This window comes from Oncorhynchus kisutch, linkage group LG12 (assembly GCF_002021735.2).
Source record: "Oncorhynchus kisutch isolate 150728-3 linkage group LG12, Okis_V2, whole genome shotgun sequence".
NCBI classification, from domain to species: Eukaryota; Metazoa; Chordata; class Actinopteri; order Salmoniformes; family Salmonidae; genus Oncorhynchus; species Oncorhynchus kisutch.
In genome coordinates this window covers 29,030,234-29,057,120 of record NC_034185.2, presented here as the reverse complement: position 1 = coordinate 29,057,120, position 26,887 = coordinate 29,030,234, and the positions used below count along the sequence as shown (strand labels likewise).

The 26,887-nt window shown below is 44.1% G+C and overlaps 1 protein-coding gene across 6 annotated transcripts in view; it reads right to left on the bottom strand.

Annotated features, from left to right (window-relative positions):
• syne2a (spectrin repeat containing, nuclear envelope 2a) overlaps positions 1-26,887 on the bottom strand; it is a 204,854-nt gene that overhangs the window by 94,286 nt on the left and 83,681 nt on the right. For 5 of the 6 annotated variants that reach the window (XM_031837347.1, XM_031837346.1, XM_020496695.2 and 2 more), the window contains 15 exons: positions 23,547-23,693; positions 22,994-23,134; positions 22,561-22,743; positions 21,630-21,767; positions 20,764-20,949; positions 18,811-18,933; positions 18,471-18,653; positions 12,755-12,892; positions 12,299-12,400; positions 6,605-6,718; positions 2,172-2,660; positions 2,000-2,083; positions 1,590-1,859; positions 940-1,134; positions 110-211 (listed from right to left, as the gene is read on the bottom strand). In XM_031837347.1, the coding sequence (XP_031693207.1) occupies positions 110-211; positions 940-1,134; positions 1,590-1,859; positions 2,000-2,083; positions 2,172-2,660; positions 6,605-6,718; positions 12,299-12,400; positions 12,755-12,892; positions 18,471-18,653; positions 18,811-18,933; positions 20,764-20,949; positions 21,630-21,767; positions 22,561-22,743; positions 22,994-23,134; positions 23,547-23,693 (2,595 nt within the window). The remainder of the gene's footprint in view (positions 1-109; positions 212-939; positions 1,135-1,589; positions 1,860-1,999; positions 2,084-2,171; positions 2,661-6,604; positions 6,719-12,298; positions 12,401-12,754; positions 12,893-18,470; positions 18,654-18,810; positions 18,934-20,763; positions 20,950-21,629; positions 21,768-22,560; positions 22,744-22,993; positions 23,135-23,546; positions 23,694-26,887) is intronic. The other variant, XM_031837349.1, reaches the window with a different exon arrangement.

Below are 26,887 nucleotides of genomic sequence, written 5' to 3'. Positions count from 1 at the left end.
AGTAGACATCTAGAGTAAAAAACGGGATTACGTGGGAATATACTGACAAAGGGGCACACACACACACAAACATGCACTAGCCCTATGATTAACAAACTAAATGTTGTACCTCCAGCATGGGGACATCCTTGATGTGTGTGAATGGGTCACTCTGTCCACGTTCAAAATCATCATACACGCACACGTGGCTCTCCTGTTGCTCCGTCCCTGCCTGCATGCAGCGCACAGTGAAAAGAGACAGACATTGACAAGTCCTGGTTAAGCAGTAAGGCACGAGAGCCCGTTGCATATCGTAAAGAACACAAGGATATCTGTTCTAGCTAATGGCTGTAAGGTGGTTGTGGGCTGGTTTGTGAGGGGATTAAGAAGTGCTGGGTGGCAGGTACACCAGCGGTTAGAGTTGGTCCAGTAACTGAAAGGTAGCTGGTTTGAATCCCTGAGCCGACTAGCTGAAAAATCTTTCAACGTGCCCTTGAGCAAAGCATTTAATCGTAATTGCTCCTGTAAGTCTGGATAATAATGTGCTTGTAGGGCAGCCAGGTCACACCAGTTCCACTGCGGTATTAGACATCTGTCCAGGATGTATGCATGCAATTTTAATACTGTCCACAAGGGGCAACACAAGTGCCTATTACAATCTAGCAGTCTCATGGCTTGCTAGGGTGTTGTGGATGGGGATTGAAGAAGGGCTTAAACCATGAACTACGGCTCGGTGCATCGCAGGTTCAATCCCATTGCTAGGCACTCATTTTTAATTGTTCTGTTTTAACCCAGACGTTAACCCTTACCTTAACCACTCCGAATGAATTCCTATACTTAACTCTCAAGTTTTTTCTGTTCGAACCGTATCCCAAACCTTAGGTGATTGCAAAGTGGTTGTGGGTTGGTTGTGATGTTATTGTGAAGTTGTTGTGAGGTGGTTTGTGTGGAGCCACTGACCTGATGGTGGCCCAGTTCTGTGTGTAGCCGGCTCAGTGAGGAGGTGAGGGCTGACTGGGCTGTTTGAAAACAACCCTGAAGACAGGTCACACACTGGGCTGTGGTCTCTGGTGCTTCAGACAACTGGTCTGGGTTGATGCCTGACCTTAAATTGTTCAACTCCTCACTCAAGGCTGGCAGCTCCACTGAGAGGCACTGTGAGGCACATAGACACACACACACACACACACACACAGGTATGCACACATGCACGCACGCATACATACACACACACAGTTCATTTGCACAGGTTCAGAGATTTTGTCATCGGAAAATATTATTGTTATTGCAGTTTAGCTAATTTGATAGTGAGTGATTAAAAAACCCCAGGCTGACATTTCCATAGTGCAAAAAGCACAGATTAAACCTGGCAGAATTTTTCATCTGGCAAAGTTTACTTGTTCAACAATGTGTGTTATTAGGCGGCAACTATTTATACATTAACGTAATAATATGAATAATCACCTCCTTATTTCTCACATTGTTGAAAAAAAGTTCAATCACAGATCGGTGCTCTTTTGCACCACGAAAATGTCACCGCCAGTGTGCAATATATGCTACCTATTTCCAGAGATCTATAAATGTAAATCAGCAGTTTGTAGGTACTGTACCTCCATCTGTAGCAGTCTTAGTTGACTGTCCTCCACTGTGGTACTAGAGGGACTGGGCAACAGGCCAGTGAGTGTTTCCAGAGAATGCTCCACTCCACACAGAGCTGTGTAGAGCTCTCTATCCAACATGGGATAGCCACCTTCCTTTGAATTGGCAGAGGAAAGGCCACTTGCTCTGTGTCTGAGTTGTCTAAGGCTTGCAGCACACACCTCTATCTCTCTCAGACCACCAAAGCCACCGCCGGTCCCCTCTGCCTTTGACCCTGTAGCCTACACAACCACATGGAGAGCACCATCAACACAATATAATGGCTTGAAGACAGCCGCCCTTAAAATCCTGTACCTCTGCTAAATTTTGACCCAGGTCTTATGAGTACTTGAATCAGGGAGGTGTGACAGTGTGAACTGACCGCATGTAGATCCTCCTCCTGAATATTCCTCAAGGTGTTGAGTTTCTCAGACAGCCGAGTGTGAAGGAGGTCCCATCTCCCATCCTATGAAAAATAAACGTAAAACGTGCGGGCAGGTAATTGTGTGTGTGAGTGTGTGTACATATGTGGTGCACGGGTATGGTACTCTTACCAGGTCTTCCTGGGGGTCGCTGGGTGTATTTGGCAACAGACCATTGGCAACTGTCCCAATTTCCTTGGTTACTGACCCAGTCATCTTTGTTACAGAAGTAGTCTCAGGTACTGATTGTATCTCTTTGGTTACTGATCCAATCTTCACAGGTACTTCTCCAGTTTCTTTGGTTGCCAAGACACTTTTTACAGATGCTGGTCCAGTCTCCATGGTCACTGAACTAGTTTCAGGTAATGAGACAGTTGCCTTGGTTACTAATTCAGACTTCTCGGTGACTGACAAAGTCTCCTTGTTAATGTCTTTACTGACTGATTCTGTCGGCTTGTTTTCTGATATAGTGGTCTTGGAGATGGGTTTCCACTGAGCCGGTAATGACAGGGTGTCTGCAGGTGCTCGGTCTGTTTTTTCAGGTGTTGGTTGGATCTTCTCAGATATTAAACCAGAATTAGTGTCTTCTGGGTCTACACAAGACTCCGGGGTGTCCAACTCCTGAACGAAGATGGTTGGAATGAATCAAACCCAGCCCCAATAGAGTGGTATGGAATCTGACATGCAATTACTTCTTTACTCAATGATCTGGTAACACTTTACATCTTTACACTTTATAATCCATTAATAGATCATTATTAAGGCATGTATTAATGATTTGCTGAACACTTGTAAATCATTATTACGACTTCATTTACCACTAGTAATTAAGGTATTTGTAAACGGTTAACGCTGTTTAACAATGCTCATTAATACATCATGGATAATGAATTTGTTAATGATCTGTAAATTATTTCTAAACCATAATTATAAAATGTATTAAAATACTACAGTATGTTTATGTCAGTGAGCAATTGACATATTATGAGGTCAAACTATCACTTATTACTTCTGCCTTTATTCATGATCGAAATGTTAATGTCTTAACCTCTTAAAACTAGGGGGCAGAATTTTCACTTTTGGATAAATAGCGTGCCCAATTTCAACTTCCTGCTACTCATGCCAAGAATATAAGATATTATTCATAGATTTGGATAGAAAACACTCTGAAGTTTCTAAAACTGTTTGAATCATGTCTGTGAGTATAACAGAACTTATGTAGCAGGCAAAACCCAGAGGACTAACTGTTCAGATTTTGTTTTTCCCCTCTCTGTTCCCTATATTGTCTTTGCCATTGGATATTTAATAGGAACCTATTTTCAGTTCCTACCGCTTCCACTGGATGTCACCAGTCTTTGGAATATGGTTGAGGTTATTCCTTTGTGCTATGAAGAAGTAGGCCAGCTCGGAACTGGGGACACTTTTGTGAGTTGCTCAAGACGTGAAAAGCAGTGCTGGTTTCTTTTCTTTCCTGTATTGAATACAGATTGCCCCGTCTACAATTTGATAAATTATTAACGTTTGAAAATACGAAGGGCTTGCAAACTATTACAGACTAAAAAGGGAAGCACAGCCGCGAGCTGCCCAATAACACGAGCCAAGCAGACGAGATAAATGACTTCTATGCTCGCGTCGAGGCAAGCAACACTGAAGCATGTATGAGATCACCAGCTGTTCTGGATGACTGTGAGATAACACTCTCGGTAGCCGTTGTGAGCAAGACCTTTCACAGGTCAACATTCACAAGGCTGCAGGGCCAGACGAATTACCAGGACATATACTCCGAGCGTCAACTGACCAACTGGCAAGTGTCTTCACTGACATTTTCAACCAGATCATCACGAAGCTAAGGACCCTGGGACTAACACCTCCCTCTGCAACTGGATCCTGGACTTCCTGATAAAACCTGCGGGTGGCCTAAGGGTAGGTAACAACACATCTGCCACGCTGATCCTCAACATGGGGGCCCATCAGGGGTAGGTGCTTAGTCCCTCCTGTACTCCCTGTTCACCCATGACTGCATGGCAAAGCACGACTCCAAAACCATCAGCACGTTTTCCCGACTACACAACAGTGGTAGGCCTGATCACCGACAACAATGAGACAGCCTATAGGGAGGAGGTCAGAGACTGTTGGATTTATTATGGATAAATGAATAAACATTATCCCCATTTGAAATAGAATTGTAACTAAGTAAACTTATACTCTGTTTTATAAGTGATTAACAATATGAGTTCATAAGAAGGGATTGTGTGACACGGACAAGGGGCAATAAAAAGTTAATGAACACCATTCCAACTAGGAATGGAACGAATGGGTTGTGGACTGTGAAAACAGATAAGGTCGTTAGCTTATGGTTGACCCTACAGAAACTTAGCTCTGGGGTTTTGAGATAAGGCAGTGAGTGCATTCCTAGGTTTTCTGTTAATTAAAACTGTCAGTTCAGTGGTGATCGATAATGTTGAGGGGTCAAAAGTTGTTATCTGGGAATGTGTTAGTAAGTTAGAATGAACTTGTCACCTTACTTTGTCCCGGTCGAGAGGAGGGGATTCTGTTAAAGCAATGAAATGACGTCATGATCTGTATATAAACTGCTGCACGTGATTAAGTGGGAGCGCGCTCCGAGAATAAATTCTATTACCTATTATTGAAAGACTGGTCTGCGTCTATTTTATGCAAACAAGAAATCTTACAAATTCTCATAAAATAGATTAAGGGCTTTCAATTGATGAAAGCACATTGGCATAATTAAATTACAGTAACAGAGACCTGGCAGTGTGGTGCCAGGATAACAACCTCTCCCTCAATGTGATCAAGACAAAGGAGATGATTGTGGACTATAGGAAAAGGAGGGCCGATCACATTCCCATCTACAGGGCTGTAGTGGAACAGTTTGAGGGCTTGATGTCCACACCACCAATGAACTATCATGACCTAAACAAAGATTTGGCATGGGTCTTCAGATCCTCAAACAGTTCTACAGCTGCACCATCCAGAGCATCCTGACTGTTTGCATCACTGCTTAGTATGGCAACAGCTCAGCCTCCGAACACAAGGCACTACAGAGGGTAGTGCGTACAGCTCCGTACATCACTGGAGCCAAGCTTCCTGCCATCCAGGACCTCTATACCAGGCAGTGTCAGAGGAAGGCCCTAAAAATTGCCAAAGACTCCAGCCACCCGAGTCATAGACTTCTCTCTGCTACAACACGGCAAGCGGTATCGGAGCACCAAGTCTAGGTCCAAAAGGCTTCTTAACAGCTTCTACCACCAAGCCATAAGACTCCTGAACAGCTAATCAAATGACTACCCGGACTACTTGCATTTTTACTTTGTTTATTTTAGTAAAAACTTTCTTAACACTTATTTTTCTTAAAACTGCATTGTTGGATAAGGGCTTGTAAGTAAGCATTTTACTGTATTGTATTTGACGCATGTGACAAATAAAATGTTTTTGATGAACAAGGGCATTAAAGTCATTGGCAGATAATTTACAACTTCTTTATAGGCATGTTTATGAATAGTTGACTATGTCTAATAAAGTATACTGAACACAAATTTAAATGCAACATTCAACAATTTCAAATATTTTACCGAGTTACAGTTAATATAAGGAAATCAGTCAATTGAAAATAAATTATTAGTCCCCAATCTATGGATTTCACAAGATCTCGGTAGGAGCGCAGCCATGGGTGGGCCTTGGAAGGCATAGGCCCAACCACTGGGGAGCCAGGCCCAGCCAATCAGAATGAGTTTGTCCGCACAAAGGGGCTTTATTACAGACAAAAATACTTCTCAGTTTCATCAGCTGTCCGGGTATCTGGTCTCAGATGATCCAGCAGGTGAGGAAGCCGGATATGGAGGTCCTGGGCTGGCGTGATTACACGTGGTCTGCGGTTTGACGTAATGCCAAATTCTCTAAAACAACTTTGGAGGTGGCTTATGGAGGATAAATTAACATTACATTCACTGGCAACAGTTCTGGTGGACATTCTTGCAGTCAGCAGGCCAATTGCATGTCAGCATGCCTGAAAACTTGAGACATCTGAGCCATTGTGTTGTGTGACACAATGCCCCAGAGTGGACTTTTAATGTTCCCAGCACAATGTGCACCTGTGTAATGATCATGCTGTTTAATCAGCTTCTTGAAATGCCACACCTGTCAAGTGGATGAATTATTTTGGATGTGTCCAGAGAATTTGAGAGAAATATGTTTTTGTGCTTATGGAACATTTCTGGGATCTTTTATTTCAGCTCATGAAACATGGGAACAACACTTTACATGTTGCGTTTATATTTTTGTTCAGTATAATTATAATGATTTACATTCATGTGCAGTAAATCATTAACACATGCCTAGTAAATTATATATTAATGGGTTTCAAATGAACGTTATTATAAAGTGTTGCCAGTCCAGCCCAGCCCAGACAAACAGACAGACAGACAGACAGAGAGACCGAGAGAGCGAGAGACCGAGAGAGCGAGAGAGCAACTGTTAAACCTTTAGTGACTGCTAATAAGGAAAAACTACCACATGTAGAGGACTTCCTATAAACGTCTGCTTACCTTAGTGACATCGCCGATGTGGGCTTCAGACATAGCGTCACTATCCTGGAGCCAGTGTGTGGATGTAGCCACTGATTCTGCCAGCTCCTGGTGGCTAAGAGTCTCGTCTGGGTCCTAACACACAGTACATGTACACACACACACACACACACACACACACACACACGTTATGGGTGTGTGTTATGGGTGTGTGTGGCAGACAGGGCTCTTGAATGGCAGCTGCCTCTGACAGTGTCCAAGGGATGTCGAGGTAGGACAATCAGTAAAAGTATAACATGTTAAACTTAAACCCTGTTATAAGGCCCACATTTTTAAAAGTATATATTTTTATTTCTCCTTTATTTAACCAGGTAAGCCAGTTGAGAACAAGTTCTCATTTACAACTGCAACCTGGCCAAGATAAAGCAAAGCAGTGTGACACAAACAACAACACAGAATTACACATGGAATAAACAAACGTACAGTCAATAACACAATAGAAAAGTCTATATACAGTGTGTGCAAATGAAGTAAGATTAGGGAGGTAAGACAATAAAAAGGCCGTAGTGGCGAAATAATTACAATTTCGCAAATAAACCTTGGAGTGATAGATGTGCAGAAGATACTGGGGTGCAAAGGAGCAAAAAAAAATATATATATATATATAAATAAAATAAATAACAATATGGGGATGGGGTAGTTGGATGGGCTATGTAAATATGTACAATGATCTGTAAGCTGCTCTGATAGCTGATGCTTAAAGCTAGTGAGGGAGATATGAGTCTCCAGCTTCAGTGATTTTTGCAATTCGTTCCAGTCATTGGTAGCAGAGAACTGGAAGGAAATGCGGCCAAAGCAGGAATTGGCTTTGGGGGTGACCAGTGAGATATACCTGCTGGAGCCCATGCTACAGTTGGGTGCTGCTATGGTGACCAGTGAGCTGAGATAAGGCGGGGCTATAAGGACTTATAGATGACCTGGAGCCAGTGGGTTTGGCGACGAATATGAAGTGAGGGCCAGCCAACGAGAGCATACAGGTTGCAGTGGTGGGTAAAATATGGGGCTTTGGGCAAGGTGCTGTGGGGGATGCAGAGTTGGCCCGGGGTGGTAGCACGGTGGAAATCAAGGGGCGGAAGGTAGCCTAGTGGTTAGAGCGTTGGACTTGTAACCGGAAGTTTGGAAGTTCAAACCCCCGAGTTGACAAGGTACAAATCTGTCGTTCTGCCCATGAACAGGCAGTTAACCCACTGTTCCTAGGCCGTCATTGAAAAAAAGAGTTCTTAACTGACTTGCCTAGTTAAATAAAGGTAAAATAAAAAGGCCAGCCGTAGAAAAATGCTTATTGATAATCGTAGATTTATCGGTGGTGACAGTGTTTCCTAGCCTCAGTGCAGCTGGGAGGAGGTGTTCTTATTATCAATGGACTTTACAGTGTCCAAGAACTTCTTGGAGTTTGTGCTACAGGATGCAAATATCTGTTTGAAAAAGCTAGCCTAATGCAGTATGCCACAGGATGTTTTTGTGCTGGTCAAGGGCAGTCAGGTCTGGAGGGAACCAAGGGCTATATCTGTTCTGGTTCTACATTTTTGAATGGGGCATGCTTATTTAAGATGGTGAGGAAAGCACTTTTAAAGAATAACCAGGCATCCTCTACTGATGGAATGAGGTCAATATATTTCCAGGATTCCTGGGCCCGGTTGATTAGAAAGGCCTGCTCGCTGAAGTGTTTTAAACTATCATTACAATGACATCAGAGGAAAACATTCAATAACTTTAAAAAAAACATGAAATACTGCAAAGTAAGATGATCATGAAACGAAACTATGACACAGTTAAAGAGGAAAGGGTAAATACGGTTGCATGCCCACACGGAATAGCATTCAAAGAAAAGAGGGAACTGTAGGTGACCACTGCAGGAGACTCTTGACGTAACTTCAAAGGACGTGTGTTGCTATGAACACCGTACAATAGTTACATGTTGAAAGGAATAAGTCAGAAATTGTATGAAGTAGTGTACCTCCTGTTTTCTGGAGGCATAGAACAATCCCACTCTATGTGCAACAAGCACATTTTTTTAATTTTTTATTTCACCTTTATTTAGCCAGGTAGGCTAGTTGAGAACAAGTTCTCATTTGCAACTGCGACCTGGCCAAGATAAAGCATAGCAGTGTGAGCAGACAACAAAGAGTTACACATGGAGTAAACAATTAACAAGTCAATAACACAGTAGAAAACAAAGGGGGAGTCTATATACAATGTGTGCAAAAGGCATGAGGAGGTAGGCAAATAATTACAATTTTGCAGATTAACACTAGAGTGATGAATGATCAGATGGTCATGTACAGGTAGAGATATTGGTGTGCAAAAGAGCAGAAAAGTAAATAAATAAAAACAGTATGGGGATGAGGTAGGTGAAAAAGGGTGGGCTATTTACCAATAGACTATGTACAGCTGCAGCGATCGGTTAGCTGCAGCGATCGGTTAGCTGCTCAGATAGCTGATGTTTGAAGTTGGTGAGGGAGATAAAAGTCTCCAACTTCAGCGATTTTTGCAATTCGTTCCAGTCACAGGCAGCAGAGTACTGGAACGAAAGGCGGCCAAATGAGGTGTTGGCTTTAGGGATGATCGGTGAGATACACCTGCTGGAGCGCATGCTACGGATGAGTGTTGCCATCGTGACTTGTGAGCTGAGATAAGGCGGAGCTTTACCTAGCATGGACTTGTAGATGACCTGGAGCCAGTGGGTCTGGCGACGAATATGTAGCGAGGGCCAGCCGACTAGAGCATACAAGTCGCAGTGGTGGGTGGTATAAGGTGCTTTAGTGACAAAACGGATGGCACTGTGATAGACTGCATCCAGTTTGCTGAGTAGAGTGTTGGAAGCCATTTTGTAGATGACATCGCCGAAGTCGAGGATCGGTAGGATAGTCAGTTTTACTAGGGTAAGCTTGGCGGCGTGAGTGAAGGAGGCTTTGTTGCGGAATAGAAAGCCGACTCTTGATTTGATTTTCGATTGGAGATGTTTGATATGAGTCTGGAAGGAGAGTTTGCAGTCTAGCCAGACACCTAGGTACTTATAGACGTCCACATATTCTAGGTCGGAACCATCCAGGGTGGTGATGCTAGTCGGGCATGCGGGTGCAGGCAGCGACCGGTTGAAAAGCATGCATTTGGTTTTACTAGTGTTTAAGAGCAGTTGGAGGCCACGGAAGGAGTGTTGTATGGCATTGAAGCTTGTTTGGAGGTTAGATAGCACAGGCCGAAAGTATATAGAATGGTGTCGTCTGCGTAGAGGTGGATCAGGGAATCGCCCGCAGCAAGAGCAACATCATTGATATACACAGAGAAAAGAGTCGGCCCGAGAATTGAACCCTGTGGCACCCCCATAGAGACTGCCAGAGGACCGGACAGCATGCCCTCCGATTTGACACACTGAACTCTGTCTGCAAAGTAATTGGTGAACCAGGCAAGGCAGTCATCCGAAAAACCGAGGCTCCTGAGTCTGCCGATAAGAATATGGTGATTGACAGAGTCGAAAGCCTTGGCAAGGTCGATGAAGACGGCTGCACAGTACTGTCTTTTATCGATGGCGGTTATGATATCGTTTAGTACCTTGAGCGTGGCTGAGGTGCACCCATGACCGGCTCGGAAACCAGATTGCACAGCGGAGGAAGGTACGGTGGGATTCGAGATGGTCAGTGACCTGTTTGTTAACTTGGCTTTCGAAGACCTTAGATAGGCAGGGCAGGATGGATATAGGTCTGTAACAGTTTGAGTCCAGGGTGTCTCCCCCTTTGAAGAGGGGGATGACTGCGGCAGCTTTCCAATCCTTGGGGATCTCAGACGATATGAAAGAGAGGTTGAACAGGCTGGTAATAGGGGTTGCGACAATGGTGGCAGATAGTTTCAGAAATAGAGGGTCCAGATTGTCAAGCCCAGCTGATTTGTACGGGTCCAGGTTTTGCAGCTCTTTCAGAACATCTGCTATCTGGATTTGGGTAAAGGAGAACCTGGAGAGGCTTGGGCGAGGAGCTGCGGGGGGGGGCGGAGCTGTTGGCCGAGGTTGAAGTAGCCAGGTGGAAGGCATGGCCAGACGTTGGGAAATGCTTATTGAAGTTTTCGATAATCATGGATTTATCAGTGCTGACCGTGTTACCTAGCCTCAGTGCAGTGGGCAGCTGGGAGGAGGTGCTCTTGTTCTCCATGGACTTCACAGTGTCCCAGAACTTTTTGGAGTTGGAACTACAGGATGCAAATTTCTGCTTGAAAAAGCTGGCCTTTGCTTTCCTGACTGACTGCGTGTATTGGTTCCGGACTTCCCTGAACAGTTGCATATCACGGGGACTATTCGATGCTATTGCAGTCCGCCACAGGATGTTTTTGTGCTGGTCGAGGGCAGTCAGGTCTGGGGTGAACCAAGGGCTGTATCTGTTCTTAGTTCTGCATTTTTTGAACGGAGCATGCTTATCTAAAATGGTGAGAAAGTTACTTTTAAAGAATGACCAGGCATCCTCAACTGACGGGATGAGGTCAATGTCCTTCCAGGATACCCGGGCCAGGACGATTAGAAAGGCCTGCTCACAGAAGTGTTTTAGGGAGCGTTTGACAGTGATGAGGGGTGGTCGTTTGACTGCGGCTCCGTAGCGGATACAGGCAATGAGGCAGTGATCGCTGAGATCCTGGTTGAAGACAGCGGAGGTGTATTTGGAGGGCCAGTTGGTCAGGATGACGTCTACGAGGGTGCCCTTGTTTACAGAGTTAGGGTTGTACCTGGTGGGTTCCTTGATGATTTGTGTGAGATTGAGGGCATCTAGCTTAGATTGTAGGACTGGCGGGGTGTTAAGCACATCCCAGTTTAGGTCACCTAACAGAACAAACTCTGAAGCTAGATGGGGGGCGATCAATTCACAAATGGTGTCCAGGGCACAGCTGGGAGCTGAGGGGGGTCGGTAGCAGGCGGCAACCGTGAGAGACTTATTTCTGGAGAGAGTAATTTTCAAAATTAGTAGTTCGAACTGTTTGGGTATGGACCTGGAAAGTATGACATTACTTTGCAGGCTATCTCTGCAGTAAACTGCAACTCCTCCCCCTTTGGCAGTTCTATCTTGACGGAATATGTTATAGTTGGGTATGGAAATCTCTGAATTTTTGGTGGCCTTCCTGAGCCAGGATTCAGACACAGCAAGGACATCAGGGTTAGCAGAGTGTGCTAAAGCAGTGAGTAAAACAAACTTAGGGAGGAGGCTTCTGATGTTGACATGCATGAAACCAAGGCTTTTTCGATCACAGAAGTCAACAAATGAGGGTGCCTGGGGACATGCAGGGCCTGGGTTTACCTCCACATCACCCGCGGAACAGAGAAGGAGTAGTATGAGGGTGCGGCTAAAGGCTATCAAAACTGGTCGCCTAGAGCGTTGGGGACAGAGAATAAGAGGAGCAGGTTTCTGGGCATGGTAGAATATATTCAGGGCATAATGCGCAGACAGGGGTATGGTGGGGTGCATTACGACCACTAACTTTAAATGTTAGCCCTAACCCCACTCTTTACTGTAATATTTTGATCAAGTCCCAAAATGGAGCTGGCAAATAAATGAGGAGTCAATTAAATTGGAGCAGAGGTGGGATTAAAATAATAATGTGTGGCTGTAGCCAACGAACTAGAATGGGCCAAAGATATATCTTGTGTTTTAGGTTTTTGTATAATTTTATCTTTACCTCAGGAAAACTGCATGTGAGTGTGTCAGAGGATGATGAGTGATGATCTTCATCCTCGTATTCCTCCTCTTCCTCAGAGAGGCATGCTTCTAAGGCATCCTCCTTCACAACAGGGTTAGGAAAGGGTTAACATTGGCTGTTAGTTACATGTTAGAGAGGTCATCAAGTCGGGTCCTTTGTTCCAGCTCAGCACTGAAACACCACATACTTCATAGTTAGTTGATTACCTAATTTAGGTATGTTGAAATGCTGGACTGGATCAAAAGACTGCACACCCTGCAGCTCTCCAAGACCATGAGAAACACTGTGTTAAGAGTGCCCGCATATTGTTATTCAAACTCATGTCACTTCTAATGTCAGGGTGAGTCCGAAATGGCATAGTATTCCCTACATAGTGCACTAGGGTAACATTATGTACGTAAAATAAAAATGTTGGTTGATCATGCAAGCTTGTACCTGATGTCCGGTGATCCGCGGTGGACCTGTATTCCGTTGATGTGAACTTATTAAGATAAGGGCACTGGGTTCTGTTGTCACACACACATTGCATGATGGGATGACCCCCTCAGCCTCCCTCACTTCACGCATGTTGCCCTGTGGATACAGAGGAGGAGATGAGGTTAAAGGTCGAAATCATGCTTTTCATCAAATTAGATGGTATTTGGATGAAACCAAATCAAAGTAGGATGACCAAAGTTTGAAAAATGACTGTTGCTGGTACATCGATAAAGTTCGATCATAAAATCAAATGGCATTTGTCACATGTGCCGAATACAACAGGTGTAGACTTCACTGTGTAATGCTTACTTACAAGCCCTTTTCCAACAATGCCGAGTTCAAAAGTAAGAACATTTGCAAATAAAAATAGAAAACGGTAACGGTACTGAGTCAATGTGAAGGGGTACGAGGTAGTTGAGGTAATATGTAGGTAGGGGTAAAAGTGACTAGGCTATCAGGATAGATAATAAACAGAATAGCAGCAGCACATGTGAAGAGTGTGAAAGTGTGTGCATGTCTGTGTGTGTGGCGTCAATATGCATGTGTGTTTTGTTAGCTTATATGGTGTGTGTGTGTTGGAGTGTAAGTAGTTGTGAGTGTGTGAGTATAGTCCACTGAGTGTGCATAGTGTCAGTGTAAGGGAGTCAGTGCAAAACAGGTTCAATTTAATAGTCCGGGTAGTCATTTGATTAACTGTTCAGCAGTCGTATAGCTTGGGGGAAGAAGACTTAGCATTCCAGTAACGCTTGCCGTGCAATAGCAGGGTGAACAGTCTATGGCTTGGGTGGCTGGGGTCTTCAACAATTTCACCAGCCTTCCGCTGACACTGCCTGATATAGAGGTCCTGGTTGGCAGGGAACAGCATTCTCACATACAGTAGGCATTCCTCTTGTCCAGGTGGGAGAGAGCAGTGTGGAGAGCAATAGAGATTGCCTCATCTGTGGATGTGTTGGGGCAGTATGGGTGTGGGTCCAGGATGTCTGTGATGGTGTTTTTTTAATATATCATGTTTTTATTAACCCCTTCACCACCCCCCTTCTTCAGAGGACAATTATCTTGCTTTTCTGATACATATACATACATTTTACATGGTACTTTTATATAAAGCAGTCACATAACAATAATACATTACCAAACATAAACTCTTTAATCCCACCCCTCAGCCACTCTCAGCACATCCCACCTATCACCATAGACCTCAGCTCTTTAATCCCACCCCATAGCCACTCTCAGCCCATCCCACCTATCACCATAGACCTCAGCTCTTTAATCCCACCCCATAGCCACTCTCAGCACATCCCACCTATCACCATAGACCTCAGCTCTTTAATCCCACCCCATAGCCACTCTCAGCCCATCCCACCTATCACCATAGACCTCAGCTCTTTAATCCCACCCCATAGCCACTCTCAGCCCATCCCACCTATCACCATAGACCTCAGCTCTTTAATCCCAACCCTCAGCCACTCTCAGCCCATCCCACCTATCACCATAGACCACCCTCGTTTGGTTTCCATGTGCCATATATTGATGGTGGTGTTGATGTGTGCCGTGAACAGCCTTTCAAAACATTTCATGGTTACAGATGTGAGTGCTACGGGACGATAGTTGTTTAGCCATGTTACCTTTGAGTTCTTAGGAACAGGGACAATGGTGGTCTGCTTGAATCATGTTGGGATTACAGACTGGGACATGTCTGTGAAGACTAGGGTTGCACATTTCGGGGAATATTCAGAGGTGGAAACTTTCCGTGGGAATTAACGGGAAAATATGGGAATTAACGTAAATATATGCAAATTAATATTAATACCATTTAAATGTAGATGTTTTTTTGCATTGGATATATTTATCATATGGAGACAGAAACATAAACCTTACCTTATCATAAATAGACATAATTGCAAATGACTAAATCCTTCCAATAGAAATTAAAAAAACTATTTAGTTACGAATTGAACTTAAATTAAATGAGTTGAGTCTTCACATGGGAGGATTTCACTGAACAACAAAAGAAAGGGAATATTGAATGATCCCCAAAAATCCATTGCATCTCCCAAAAATGTTTTCAACATACATCTGTAAAATGATAGTCTAGAAACTAAAGCTTTGGTTCTCTTCCACTCAGACTTCCATGTCTTCTCCCTGGACATCCTCAATGTCCACCTCTTGAACATCAGACTGAGGCCTCATCTTCACTGTCACTTTCCAACCTTGTTGAGGATGGCTCGTTGTCAGGCTCAAAATGCCTCAAATTTGCCCAGATGGCCACCAGTTTTTCAACCCCTGTATTGGTCAGCCTGTTGAGTGCTTTGGTGTGTGTGGTCCCAAACAATGACCAGTTGCGCTCGGAGGTGGCTGATGTTGGTGGGATTTGGAGAATGATGTAGGCAACAGGGGAAATAGCCTACATCCACAAAGTTCCATTCACCAGGTGGCTGATGAGATATGTTGGCACGACTGCCATATTGCATCTCCATCCCAAAGCCCTTACTTGGACGTGTACTTCGCCAGACTGCCAATAACCTTGCCCTCATCCAGGCCAAGGTGGCGAAACATGGTAGTGATGACACCACAGGCCTTGTTGATCTCTGCACCAGACATGATGCTCTTGCCAGCATACGTGGGGTCCACCATGTACACTGTGGCGTGTATGGGCTTCAGACAGAAGTCTTCACGCTTTTTGATGTATTTCAGAACTGCAGTTTCCTCTGCTTGGAGCAACAGTGAAGTAGGCAGGGCAGTATGGATTTGTTCTCTTACATCTGCAAGCAGAGTCTGAAGATCAGACAGGATGGCATTGTCTCCCTCAATCCGTACAATGGCTACTGCTCTAGGTTTCAGAAGTTTCAGGTTGCTTACCACTCTCTCCCAAAATAGATCATCCAGGAAAATCCTCTTGATGGGGCTGTCCATATCGGCAGACTGTGATATGGCCATTTCTTGGAGAGACTCCTTCCCCTCCAGGAGACTGTCAAGCATAATGACAACATCCCCCCAATGGGTGTTACTGGGCAGTTTCAATGTGGTGCTGTTATTCTTCTCACTTTGCTTGGTGAGGTAGATTGCTGATATAACTTGATGACCCTTCACATACCTAACAATTTCCTTGGCTCTCTTGTAAAGTATATCCATTGTTTCCAGTGCAATGATGTCCTTGAGGAGCAGATTCAATGCATGAGCAGCACAGCCAATGGGTGTGATGTGAGGGTAGAGCTCCTCCACTTTAGACCAAGCAGCTTTCATGTTCGCAGCATTGTTTGTCACCAGTGCAAATACTGCCTTCAGCTCATCTGCAATATAGAGACCGGTGTGTCTGTTGTCCCTTGTGTCTGTGCTCTTGTAGAATACTGGTTGAGGGGTGGATAATATGAATTTAATTATTCCCTGCCCATGAACATTTGACCACCCATCAGAGATGATTGCAATACAGTCTGCTTTCTCTATGATTTGCTTGACCTTCACTTGAACTCTGTTGAACTCCGCATCCAGCAAATTAGTAGATAAAGCATGTCTGGTTGGAGGGGTGTATGCTGGGCGAAGAACATTCAGAAATCTCTTCCAATACACATGGCCTGTGAGCATCTGAGTTGAACCAGTTGCATACACAGCTCGAGCAAGACATTCATCAGCATTGCTCTGACTACGTTTCTCCATTGATTTAAAAAACCTTCTGATTCCAGGAGGATCATGAGCTGTTGCTATTGATAAGGTGTCTGATTCATCATTTTCACCTCGAATAGAAGTAGAGGGACTTTTGTCAGAGGTTGTTTGTTGTGAGCGCTGAGGGAACTTTATACACTTGGCCAGATGATTCTGCATCTTTGTTGCATTCTTCACATATGATTTGGCACAGTATTTTCAAATGTACATAGCTTTTCCTTCTACATTAGCTGCAGTGAAATGTCTCCACACAGATAGTGCCCGTGGCATTTTCCTGTAAAGATTTGAAAACAAATTGTGAAGAAAAAAAACCAAATACAATTCCATGTACAGATAAATAGTTAAGCAGTTAGATTAAACAACTCCTTTGTAAGAGAAATGTTTTAAAATGAAACATGTATGGAAACAGGTGAATTAACACTCCTCAGTTAGCAAGCGCTAGCAAGCTAAAACCCAATTGGTAGCAAAAACTAACTACCAGAAATTGTTAACAAGTTATAAATTATTTAAACACACTTTGCTGTAGGCTACAACACCCAGTGTTGTAATCAAAACTTACCAGAAAGCATGTAGTCCTTGGCTCAGACAGTGTAGTAGTGTGGGCTCAATAGCATCTCAATAGTGTGCAAGATCTTGAGAATCAGCTGTACATGTTATGGAAGAGTGCACTGCACACGTGATGGAAGAATGCACTGTGCATGCAGAGGGTTGAAATTCCATTTAACTGGGGATAGTTTAACCAAGATTTGCCACAAGACCTAGAATTGCCATGTGTATCCCACAAAAAAGGTTCACTATTACAAGCTAATATTTTGATTAATTTAAGCAAAATTCCCCGGTTACGCCGAAGCACGGAAAAACATTTGAGATTCATTACCATATCGCCCAGTTGGTAGGAAACTCTCGAACAGAGCTCATCCATCTTGTTCTCCAGTGAATGGACATTTGCCAATAAAACGGAGGGAAGTGTCAGACAATTTTCTCTGCATCTGTGTCTATACTCTTAGAAATAAAGATGCTATTTTGAACTTAAAAGGGTTCTTTGGCTGTCCCCATAGGAGAACCCATTTTTAAAAAACTTTTGAGTTCCAAGTAAAATCTTTTACACAGAGGGTTCTACATGGAACCCAAAAGAGTTCTACCTTGACCCCAAAAATGGTTCTACCTGGAACAAAATAGGGTTCTCCTATGGGGACAGCCGAAAAACCCTTTTGGAAAACTTTTTTCTAAGAATGTAACAAGGAGTTCAGTCCTCCTCCCGCAACTTTTCTTGTTGGATAGCTCGAACAATGGAGTAGGGTCCGGTGTTGACAAGGGAACAGCTGAGTCGCAGTTGAAGTAGGAGCCGAAATTAAGGTCAAAGTCAGTAGCTGTCGATACATAGTTCAAAAGTACTTGGCGGTCATAGGTGATAAGGATGTGAGCTTTGTGACTGGCATCATCTGTCTCTTATTGGGGATTGATCACATTTAGCTAATTTTAAAGCATCAATTAGGGTTGGGCGATGTCAACCGTTGTCCTATTGTGATTATGTACGCATCAAACATTGAGATAAACCAGGGGTGGACAAGTCCAGTCCTTGAGGGCCTGATCCCTAGCAAACACAGCTGATTAATCAAATTGCATTCTAAACTGAAGATCATACGATGTTATCGCCCCCTATTGGGCAACAAAAATCATGACAAAAGATAACATTTTTGAAAGCTTGGGCAGAGGCTAAGTGCAGGCAAATATTTTCAAATGTTCCTTTATGGTGGAGGAGCTAAGGCACGGAACACTTGTGTGTGGAACTTCATTGAACCAAAATGAATGTTACCCATTTTCTATTTTTTTATCACTGAACTTTACTGAACCCTTCTTGAATGGAGAGGTGCCTGGTTTTGGGGACAATATTGGCAACATTGGGGGCACATTTGTTACATTGCCGTAACGTTGTGTGGACATTGGAGACACGGTCTAGTAATGTTGTTGAAACGTGGAGATGTTGTGGAGACGTTGTATGAACATTTCCTACCTCCAACGCTCTACTCTGCTCCTGTGTCAGCTGTTCCAACTCTTGGAGGGGCTGTAGGAGTAGCACAGCTCTGGGGAAGGCACTCAGTGTCTCTTCTGCCCCCTGAGGTAGCCCAAGTTCAGCCTTACAGCCCTCGATCTCCCCCACTGTCCTCTGCATAGACTGGATGTTGGCCAGGATTACCTAGACAGAACAAGAAGGGAGAGGCCAATACAGTAAGCACATACACAAGATGTGTGCACGTGTGAAACAAAAACATTTCTAAATCATATAATGACAAACATACATGAATGGCTATGTACACATCCTCTTATACACACTTAACACACTCTTGTCCCACCTGCCGGTTGTGGAGGTGTTCTTCAAGTGAGATGTCCAATGTGTCAGTGGAGGATAAAATAGCTCTGATCTTGGTCACATTTTTCTCCATCGTCTTCACCTCTGCTTCAATGGCATCCACTTCCTGAAAATAGCAACAATGCTGTGAATGTTCCAGAGAAAAGCAAAAGCTCGAAAGCAAAAACCAAACTCAAAAATGAAAAGCACCACAAGTCAGTTTCATAAATGGAATAGAAATGATAGAATACTGATTTATCGTCCATTGTCTTTTGCTGTCTTTTGTTATTCCAAACCCCCTGACATACCAGTCTGAAAGCTTCAGGTAATAACGTAGGATCGCTCTGGGATGATACTAGGACATTATAAGGGTATCGTACGTACTCCAGGCCACTCTTGGATGTCTAAAATGAGATTGTAATGGACCAATACCTTTTGAAATAGCTGCCCTTTTTCGGGCCCTGCAAATTGCTTTTGACTAACAAAAAAATCTGTGCGGTCCTCTGGTGAATTCTGCTATCCTGATTTTTTTTTAACCTTTATTTACCTTTCAGTTACTAGTCCAATGCTCTAACCACTAGGCTACCCTGCCGCCCCGATGTGGCCCTCGAGACGATATCATTGCCCACCAATACCATAACAGGTGTCAGATATTTTCACTTCACGTAGTAACTTCTATTAAAGGGATAGAACAGCACAGTGGTGTTCAACCTTTTTGGCTACTGTAACCTCAATCACTTTGCTCTGCTCAAAGTTCCCCCTCGTGCAACCAACCATACAGCGCATTCAGAAAGTATTCAGACCCCTTGAGTTTTTCCAAATTTTGTTACGTTACAGCCTTGTACTAAAATGGCTAACTTTAAATAAAATCAATCTACACACAATACTCTATTATGACAAAGCTAAAACAAGATTTTTGAAATGTTTGCAAATGTATTAAAATGTTTAGGTACCCTTGCCCAGATCTGTGCCACGACACAATCCTGTCGAAGCTCTACGGACAATTCCTTTGAATTCATGTCTTGGTTTTTGTTCTGACGTGCACTGTCAACTGAAGGACCTTATATAGACAGGTGTGTGCCTTTCCAAATCATGTCCAATCAATTGAATTTACCACAGGTGGACTCCAATCAAGTTATAGAAACATCTCAAGGACGATCAATGGAAACAGGATGCACCTGAGCTTAATTTCGAGACTCGTAGCAAAGGGTCTGAATACCTATGTAAATAAGGTATCTGTTTATTTGTAATAAAGTTGCAAAAATGTCTAAAAACCTGTTTTTACTTTGTCATTATGGGGTATTGTGTTTAGATGGATGAGGAAATGTTTTTATTTAATCTATTTTTAAATAAAATGTGGAAAAAGGGAATGGGTCTGAAAACTTTCCGAATGCAACTTAGGACTATGTTCTTATAAATCTTCCCAAAGCATTTGTATACTTTACCACTGTATTGAATTTAATGGAATTTAATTTACTTTTAAAGGGTTAGTCCAACATTATTTCTTCCTTTAAAATGTTTCTACAAAAGGAAGTAATCTATAGGCCAGGGGTGGCTGCAAATTACACTCAGTCCATTGCAGTTACTCCTGGCATAAACTACTTCTAAGGCAAGAAGAACATTAAACAAGTATGAAATTAGGATGAACTGTTTCTTTAAAACAAAAAGAAGACAAAAGAGAAAGGGGATGAAAAATGTAAACGCAGGAGACGCATTCTGAGAGAGGGTGAAACTCCTCTTTTGAGGCTGTTGATAGACAACCTTACTCTCTTTCCACAAACACCCAGTTTGAAGCATCACGCTCACGGTTACACTCACTCAGACTCCCTTGCCCCAATCCTAACCTTAACCTTAACCATTAGCAGTGGAGTCTGATCCTATATCTGTACCTAGGGGAAATTTGTCCCTGGAGCTACTATTACCCCCTATTGAGAACCACTGCAATGGAGGGTCTTACCGGAGTGACGTGCAGCAGCTGGTCCAATGGCCCCATGATGTTATGCTGCATGGCGGTGACTTGGCGTTCGGTCTGGACTAGCTTATCCTCCATAGCAGTGGTGTGACATACAGCAGAGATCTCCACCAATACAGGTCCAAAGCCCACCAGCGTGGCCCGGATACGCTCCGAGTCATCCAGCACCATCTGTGATGTGGGGTTACAGAACATGGACACATGAGTGCACACCCGCATGCACACATACATGTACATACAAACACATACCTAGAAACACAGACTTACATACCTACATGAGCACACATACACTATCTACAAGCCATAAGACTGCTGAACACTTAAACTGGAATTAGCACACACACACACACTTATGCTACACACACATCCCAAATGCTGCTACCAGACTCTTGTTATGATTGCAAAATACTGCACAATTTAAACTCTTGCCCCCAATCCCCTCTTCCCCAAAATATGTGTAAATATTGGACTAAATTGTGCCTGCCTGTATAATACTTATGCAAAAAAAATATATTCTACTTCTACCATTTACTTTATGTTCGTATTCTTATATTTTATTATTTCTTATTGTTGTTGCATTGTTGAAAAAGTAGGTAAGCATTTAGTTGGACAGTGTATGCCATGTGTATCCCGTACATATGACAAAAAAACAAACATAGAAACACACTTGAACACGGACAGCTTTACTACACAGCAGATTGGGAAAGTATTCAGCCCCCTTGATTTTTTCCCACATTTTGTTTTACGAATGCACTGTATATCAATTCAGAACTTCCAGCAGTGTTCTACAATCCAGGGGATTGCGTGTATGTACATGTGAGTGTGCGTCTGTGTGTGTGCAGTGGACTGGCCTGCAGTGTGTTGGTCTGGCTCTGGAGGCTCCTGGCTGTGGTGTAGGTGCCGGGAGCGTCTAGCCAGGACTGGGATTCTTCTAGCCAGCAGCCAGCACGATGGATTATATCGTTATACTCCTGGAGGCAGGCAGGGATCTGACAGGGGATGGGACAGTGAAATTCCACAAATGAACTTTTAACAAGGTACACCTGTTAATTGAAATGCATTCCAGGTGACTACCTCATGAAGCTGGTTGAGAGAATGCCAAGAGTGTGCAAAGCTGTCATCAAGGCAAATGGTGGCTACTTTGAAGAATCTCAAATATAAAATATATTTTGATTTGTTTAACTCTTTTTTGGTTATTACATGATTCCATATGTGTTATTTCATACGGTTGATGTCTTCACTATTATTGTACAATGTATAAAATAGTAAAAATAAAGAAAAACCCTGGAATGAGTAGGTGTCCAAACTTTTGACTGGTACTAATTTTCATTCATGGACATAAGACTAAAATCACCAGGAAATTAGCTCTGTGATTTTAATTTAGGAAATCTGCTCCCAGGTGTTCGCTTGAATGAATAGAGAGGCAAATGTGATCGTATCCCAATGTAATCAAGGTTAGAAATCCTGTTTTTGTCAAATACAATATATCTGTTTGGGATTCTTGTGGTCAATTTGCAGTGTACAAATTATTTATAACTATGTTCTGGCCCACGACCATCCGCTCAAGGAAAAATCATCCCACGGCAATATGTAATTATGGAACCCCTGGCATTGGGCATAGGAACTGAAATAAATGGAGGAAAAAAACAGTAAACTGAAATTGTGCTGTTTTGGAAGAACCAGTTGAGGAATGCTGTAATTATAAGATACAACCACATGGTGAACATGGTGAAAGGCCTACCAAGCCGATCAGAGGGTAAGGTTGAGCTACTCCTCTCTCACCTTGCGGAGGAAGGCAGTGCGCTGCTCAGCCTTCTGGGCCGTGTCCTGGTAGAGCTGAAGTGGCTGGATGATCTGGTCCATGAGGAGTTGGGCCTGCTCCGGCTCCTCCTCGGCTGCCTCCTGCACCTCGCCCTCCAGGAGGGCCAGCCGGCCGTGCCACTGGTCCAGCTGGTCCCATACGAACTGGACAAAAATATAATGTTGTCATGATATCAATCAGGTAACAATCAATCCCATGTACTTATAAGTCCTTTTGTTTTTACAACAGTTGTCACAAAATGCTTTTCAATGACTCGGCCTAGAGCCAGGTTAGGAACAATCGTGCACGATTGAATGGGGTAAGGGAAGGACACACACACACTAGGTTGATTGTTTCAGGGGAAGAACACACGTATGCATACAAACACGGAGACACACACACACAATCACACACCTTTAGCACATGTTCAGCCTCGGACACAGAGGAGCTCTTCCGCTGCAGCAATGTCTGGACCTCTTCTAGCCCGACACGGATCTCCCCCATTTTGCTACTCAGCCTATTGAGTGGGCTGCTCTTCTCCAGGGCTTGGCCAACCTGGTAAATACACACAAGCATATGCACACACGTGCGCGCAAACAAACACACAAATCACCCTTAAAGTCCCAACTACGCAGGTTTTTACTCAGAAACCAGTGTTGGGATTGTGTTGGGCTCAATCCCATATCCATGAAACTTGCCCGATGTTTTTTATGTGGACATTTTGATTAATTTGCTGAGTTTCAATTCTCTTCCACAATTGACTGAACTGAGATGGAATTGACCCCAAAACTGCTCTACCAAGGTCTACCAAGGTTGAAGTTGCCCCTAGATGCTGATCTTACATCAGTGTTGCATTTTCTCCACTAACGGTTAAGGTTAGGATTGGGGGAAGGGACGCTGATCCTAGATCTGTACCTATCAGTAACTTCACCCCGGAGCCACCACCACCACCCTTTATCCCCGTTACCTTCTCCTCCATGTCCTGCAGAGAGCCAGTGACTTCCTGCAGCTGTCTCTCCACCTCCGGAGGTGTAACAGCGGCATACTTTGTCCCAACACACTCCATGATGGACTGTAACCTGGCCCTCAGGGAACCCAACTCCACTCTGACCTCCTGTAGAGAGAGAGAGAGAGAGAGACAGAGAGGGGAGAGAAAGGGAACGAGAGAGAGAACGAGAGAGGGAGAGATACCATGTAAATGTGCCTTAAACCCTCTAAGGTCGATGTCCACACCCCCACGGAAATCTAATTAGCGTAATAAAATAATGCCCATAACAATCTGTGAGTTTAAGCTAGAGATACAGTGCCTTGCGAAAGTATTCGGCCCTCTTGAACTTTGCGACCTTTTGCCACATTTCAGGCTTCAAACATAAAGATATAAAACTGTATTTTTTTGTTAAGAATCATCAACAAGTGGGACACAATCATGAAGTGGAACGACATTTATTGGATATTTCAAACTTTTTTAACAAATCATAAACTGAAAAATTGGGTGTGCAAAATTATTCAGCCCCTTTACTTTCAGTGCAGCAAACTCTCTCCAGAAGTTCAGTGAGGATCTCTGAATGATCCAATGTTGACCTAAATGACTAATGATGATAAATACAATCCACCTGTGTGTAATCAAGTCTCCGTATAAATGCACCTGCACTGAAGCGCAGAGAGCATCATGAAGAACAAGGAACACACCAGGCAGGTCCGAGATACTGTTGTGAAGAAGTTTAAAGCCGGATTTGGATACAAAAAGATTTCCCAAGCTTTAAACACATGAGCACTGTGCAAGCGATAATATTGAAATGGAAGGAGTATCAGACCACTGCAAATCTACCAAGACCTGGCCGTCCCTCTAAACTTTCAGCTCATACAAGGAGAAGACTGATCAGAGATGCAGCCAAGAGGCCCATGATCACTCTGGATGAACTGCAGAGATCTACAGCTGAGGTGGGAGACTCTGTCCATAGGACAACAATCAGTCGTATATTGCACAAATCTGGCCTTTATGGAAGAGTGGCAAGAAGAAAGCCATTTCTTAAAGATATCCATAAAAAGTGTCGTTTAAAGTTTGCCACAAGCCACCTGGGAGACACACCAAACATGTGGAAGAAGGTGCTCTGGTCAGATGAAACCAAAATTGAACTTTTTGGCAACAATGCAAAACGTTATGTTTGGCGTAAAAGCAACACAGCTCATCACCCTGAACACAGCATCCCCACTGTCAAACATGGTGGTGGCAGCATCATGGTTTGGGCCTGCTTTTCTTCAGCAGGGACAGGGAAGATGGTTAAAATTGATGGGAAGATGGATGGAGCCAAATACAGGACCATTCTGGAAGAAAACCTGATGGAGTCTGCAAAAGACCTGAGACTGGGACGGAGATTTGTCTTCCAACAAGACAATGATCCAAAACATAAAGCAAACTCTACAATGGAATGGTTCAAAAATAAACATATCCAGGTGTTAGAATGGCCAAGTCAAAGTCCAGACCTGAATCCAATCGAGAATCTGTGGAAAGAACTGAAAACTGCTGTTCACAAATGCTCTCCATCCAACCTCACTGAGCTCGAGCTGTTTTGCAAGGAGGAATGGGAAAAAATGTCAGTCTCTCGATGTGCAAAACTGATAGAGACATACCCCAAGCGACTTACAGTTGTAATCGCAGCAAAAGGTGGCGCTACAAAGTATTAACTTAAGGGGGCTGAATAATTTTGCACGCCCAATTTTTCAGTTTTTGATTTGTTAAAAAAGTTTGAAATATCCAATAAATGTCGTTCGACTTCATGATTGTGTCCCACTTGTTGTTGATTCTTCACAAAAAAATACAGTTTTATATCTTTATGTTTGAAGCCTGAAATGTGGCAAAAGGTCGCAAAGTTCAAGGGGGCCGAATACTTTCGCAAGGCACTGTATATGTTTCTTTGCATTGGATGTGTTTCAATCCACCACATCTATGAGACTTCCCAAAAATTGGTCTTCTCACAAAATCGTCTTTAGTGTCCGAGCGGTTTAGCCTACAAACTATTATACCCCTCTATGGAAATATTGTCACGGCCGTCATTGGAAAGAGACCAAGGTGCAGCGTGGTAAGCGTACATTTTATTTTATTTTAAAATGTCGTCAACAAAACAACAAACGAAAGAAACAACCGTAAACCTTACAGGGCTTTAGTGTCACAAACAAAGTTAACTACCCACAATCACAGGTGGAAAAAAAGGGCTGCCTAAGTATGGTTCCCAATCAGAGACAACGATAGACAGCTGTCCCTGATTGAGAACCATACCCAGCCAAAACAAAGAAATACCAAACATAGAAAGGTGCGGACTCCGGCCGCAAAACCTGAAGGGTCCGGGTGGGCATCTATCCGTGGTGGTGGCTCTGGTACGAGACATAGACCCCGCTCCACCTTTGGCTCACCCTGCATTGGTGGCGCCTCTGGTGTGGGGACCCTCGCCGCCGGCCCCGGACTGGGGGACTCTTGTTGCGGGCCCCGGACTGGGGGCTCCGGACTGGAGTCCATCGCTGGGGGCTCCGGACTGGAGTCCGTCGCTTGTGGCTCCGGACTGGAGACCGTCGCTGGAGACTCCGGACTGGAGTCCGTCGCTTGTGGCTCCGGACTGGAGACCGTCGCTGGAGACTTCGTGCCATGGATCACCACTGGAGGCTTCTTGCCATCGATCATCACTGGAGGCTTCTTGCCATGGATCATCGCTTCGTGCCATGGATCATCACTGGAGGCTTCTTGCCATGGATCATCACTGGAGACTTCTTGCCATGGATCATCACTGGAGTGGAGAGACACACAGGTGGCCTGGCTCTGGGAGCAGGCACAGGACTCACCAGGCTGGGGAGACATACAGGAGGCTTAGTTCTGGGCGCAGGCACAGGACTCACCAGGCTGGGGAGACATACAGAAGGCTTTGTCCTTGGCAGAGGCACCGGATACACTGGGCCATGAAGGCGCACTGGAGGTCTCGAGCTTAGAGCCTGCACAACCCGTCCTTATCTTCGCCCTCCAAATGCAGGGCGCTGGCACAGGACGCACTGGGATATACAGATATACCGGAGACACAGTGTGCAGAGCCGCCGCAGGATATCATGGGCCGAAGAGACGCACTGGAGACCAGGCACGCTGAGCCGGCACCATCCATCCTGGCTGGATGCTCACCCTGGCCCGCAGATGCGGGGAGCTGGGATATAGCGCATCGGGCTGTGAACACGCACTGGAGACACTGTGCGCTCCACCGCATAACACGGTGCCTGACCAGCACGGCACTCGCTACGGTAAGCACGTGGAGTTGGCTCAGGTCTCCA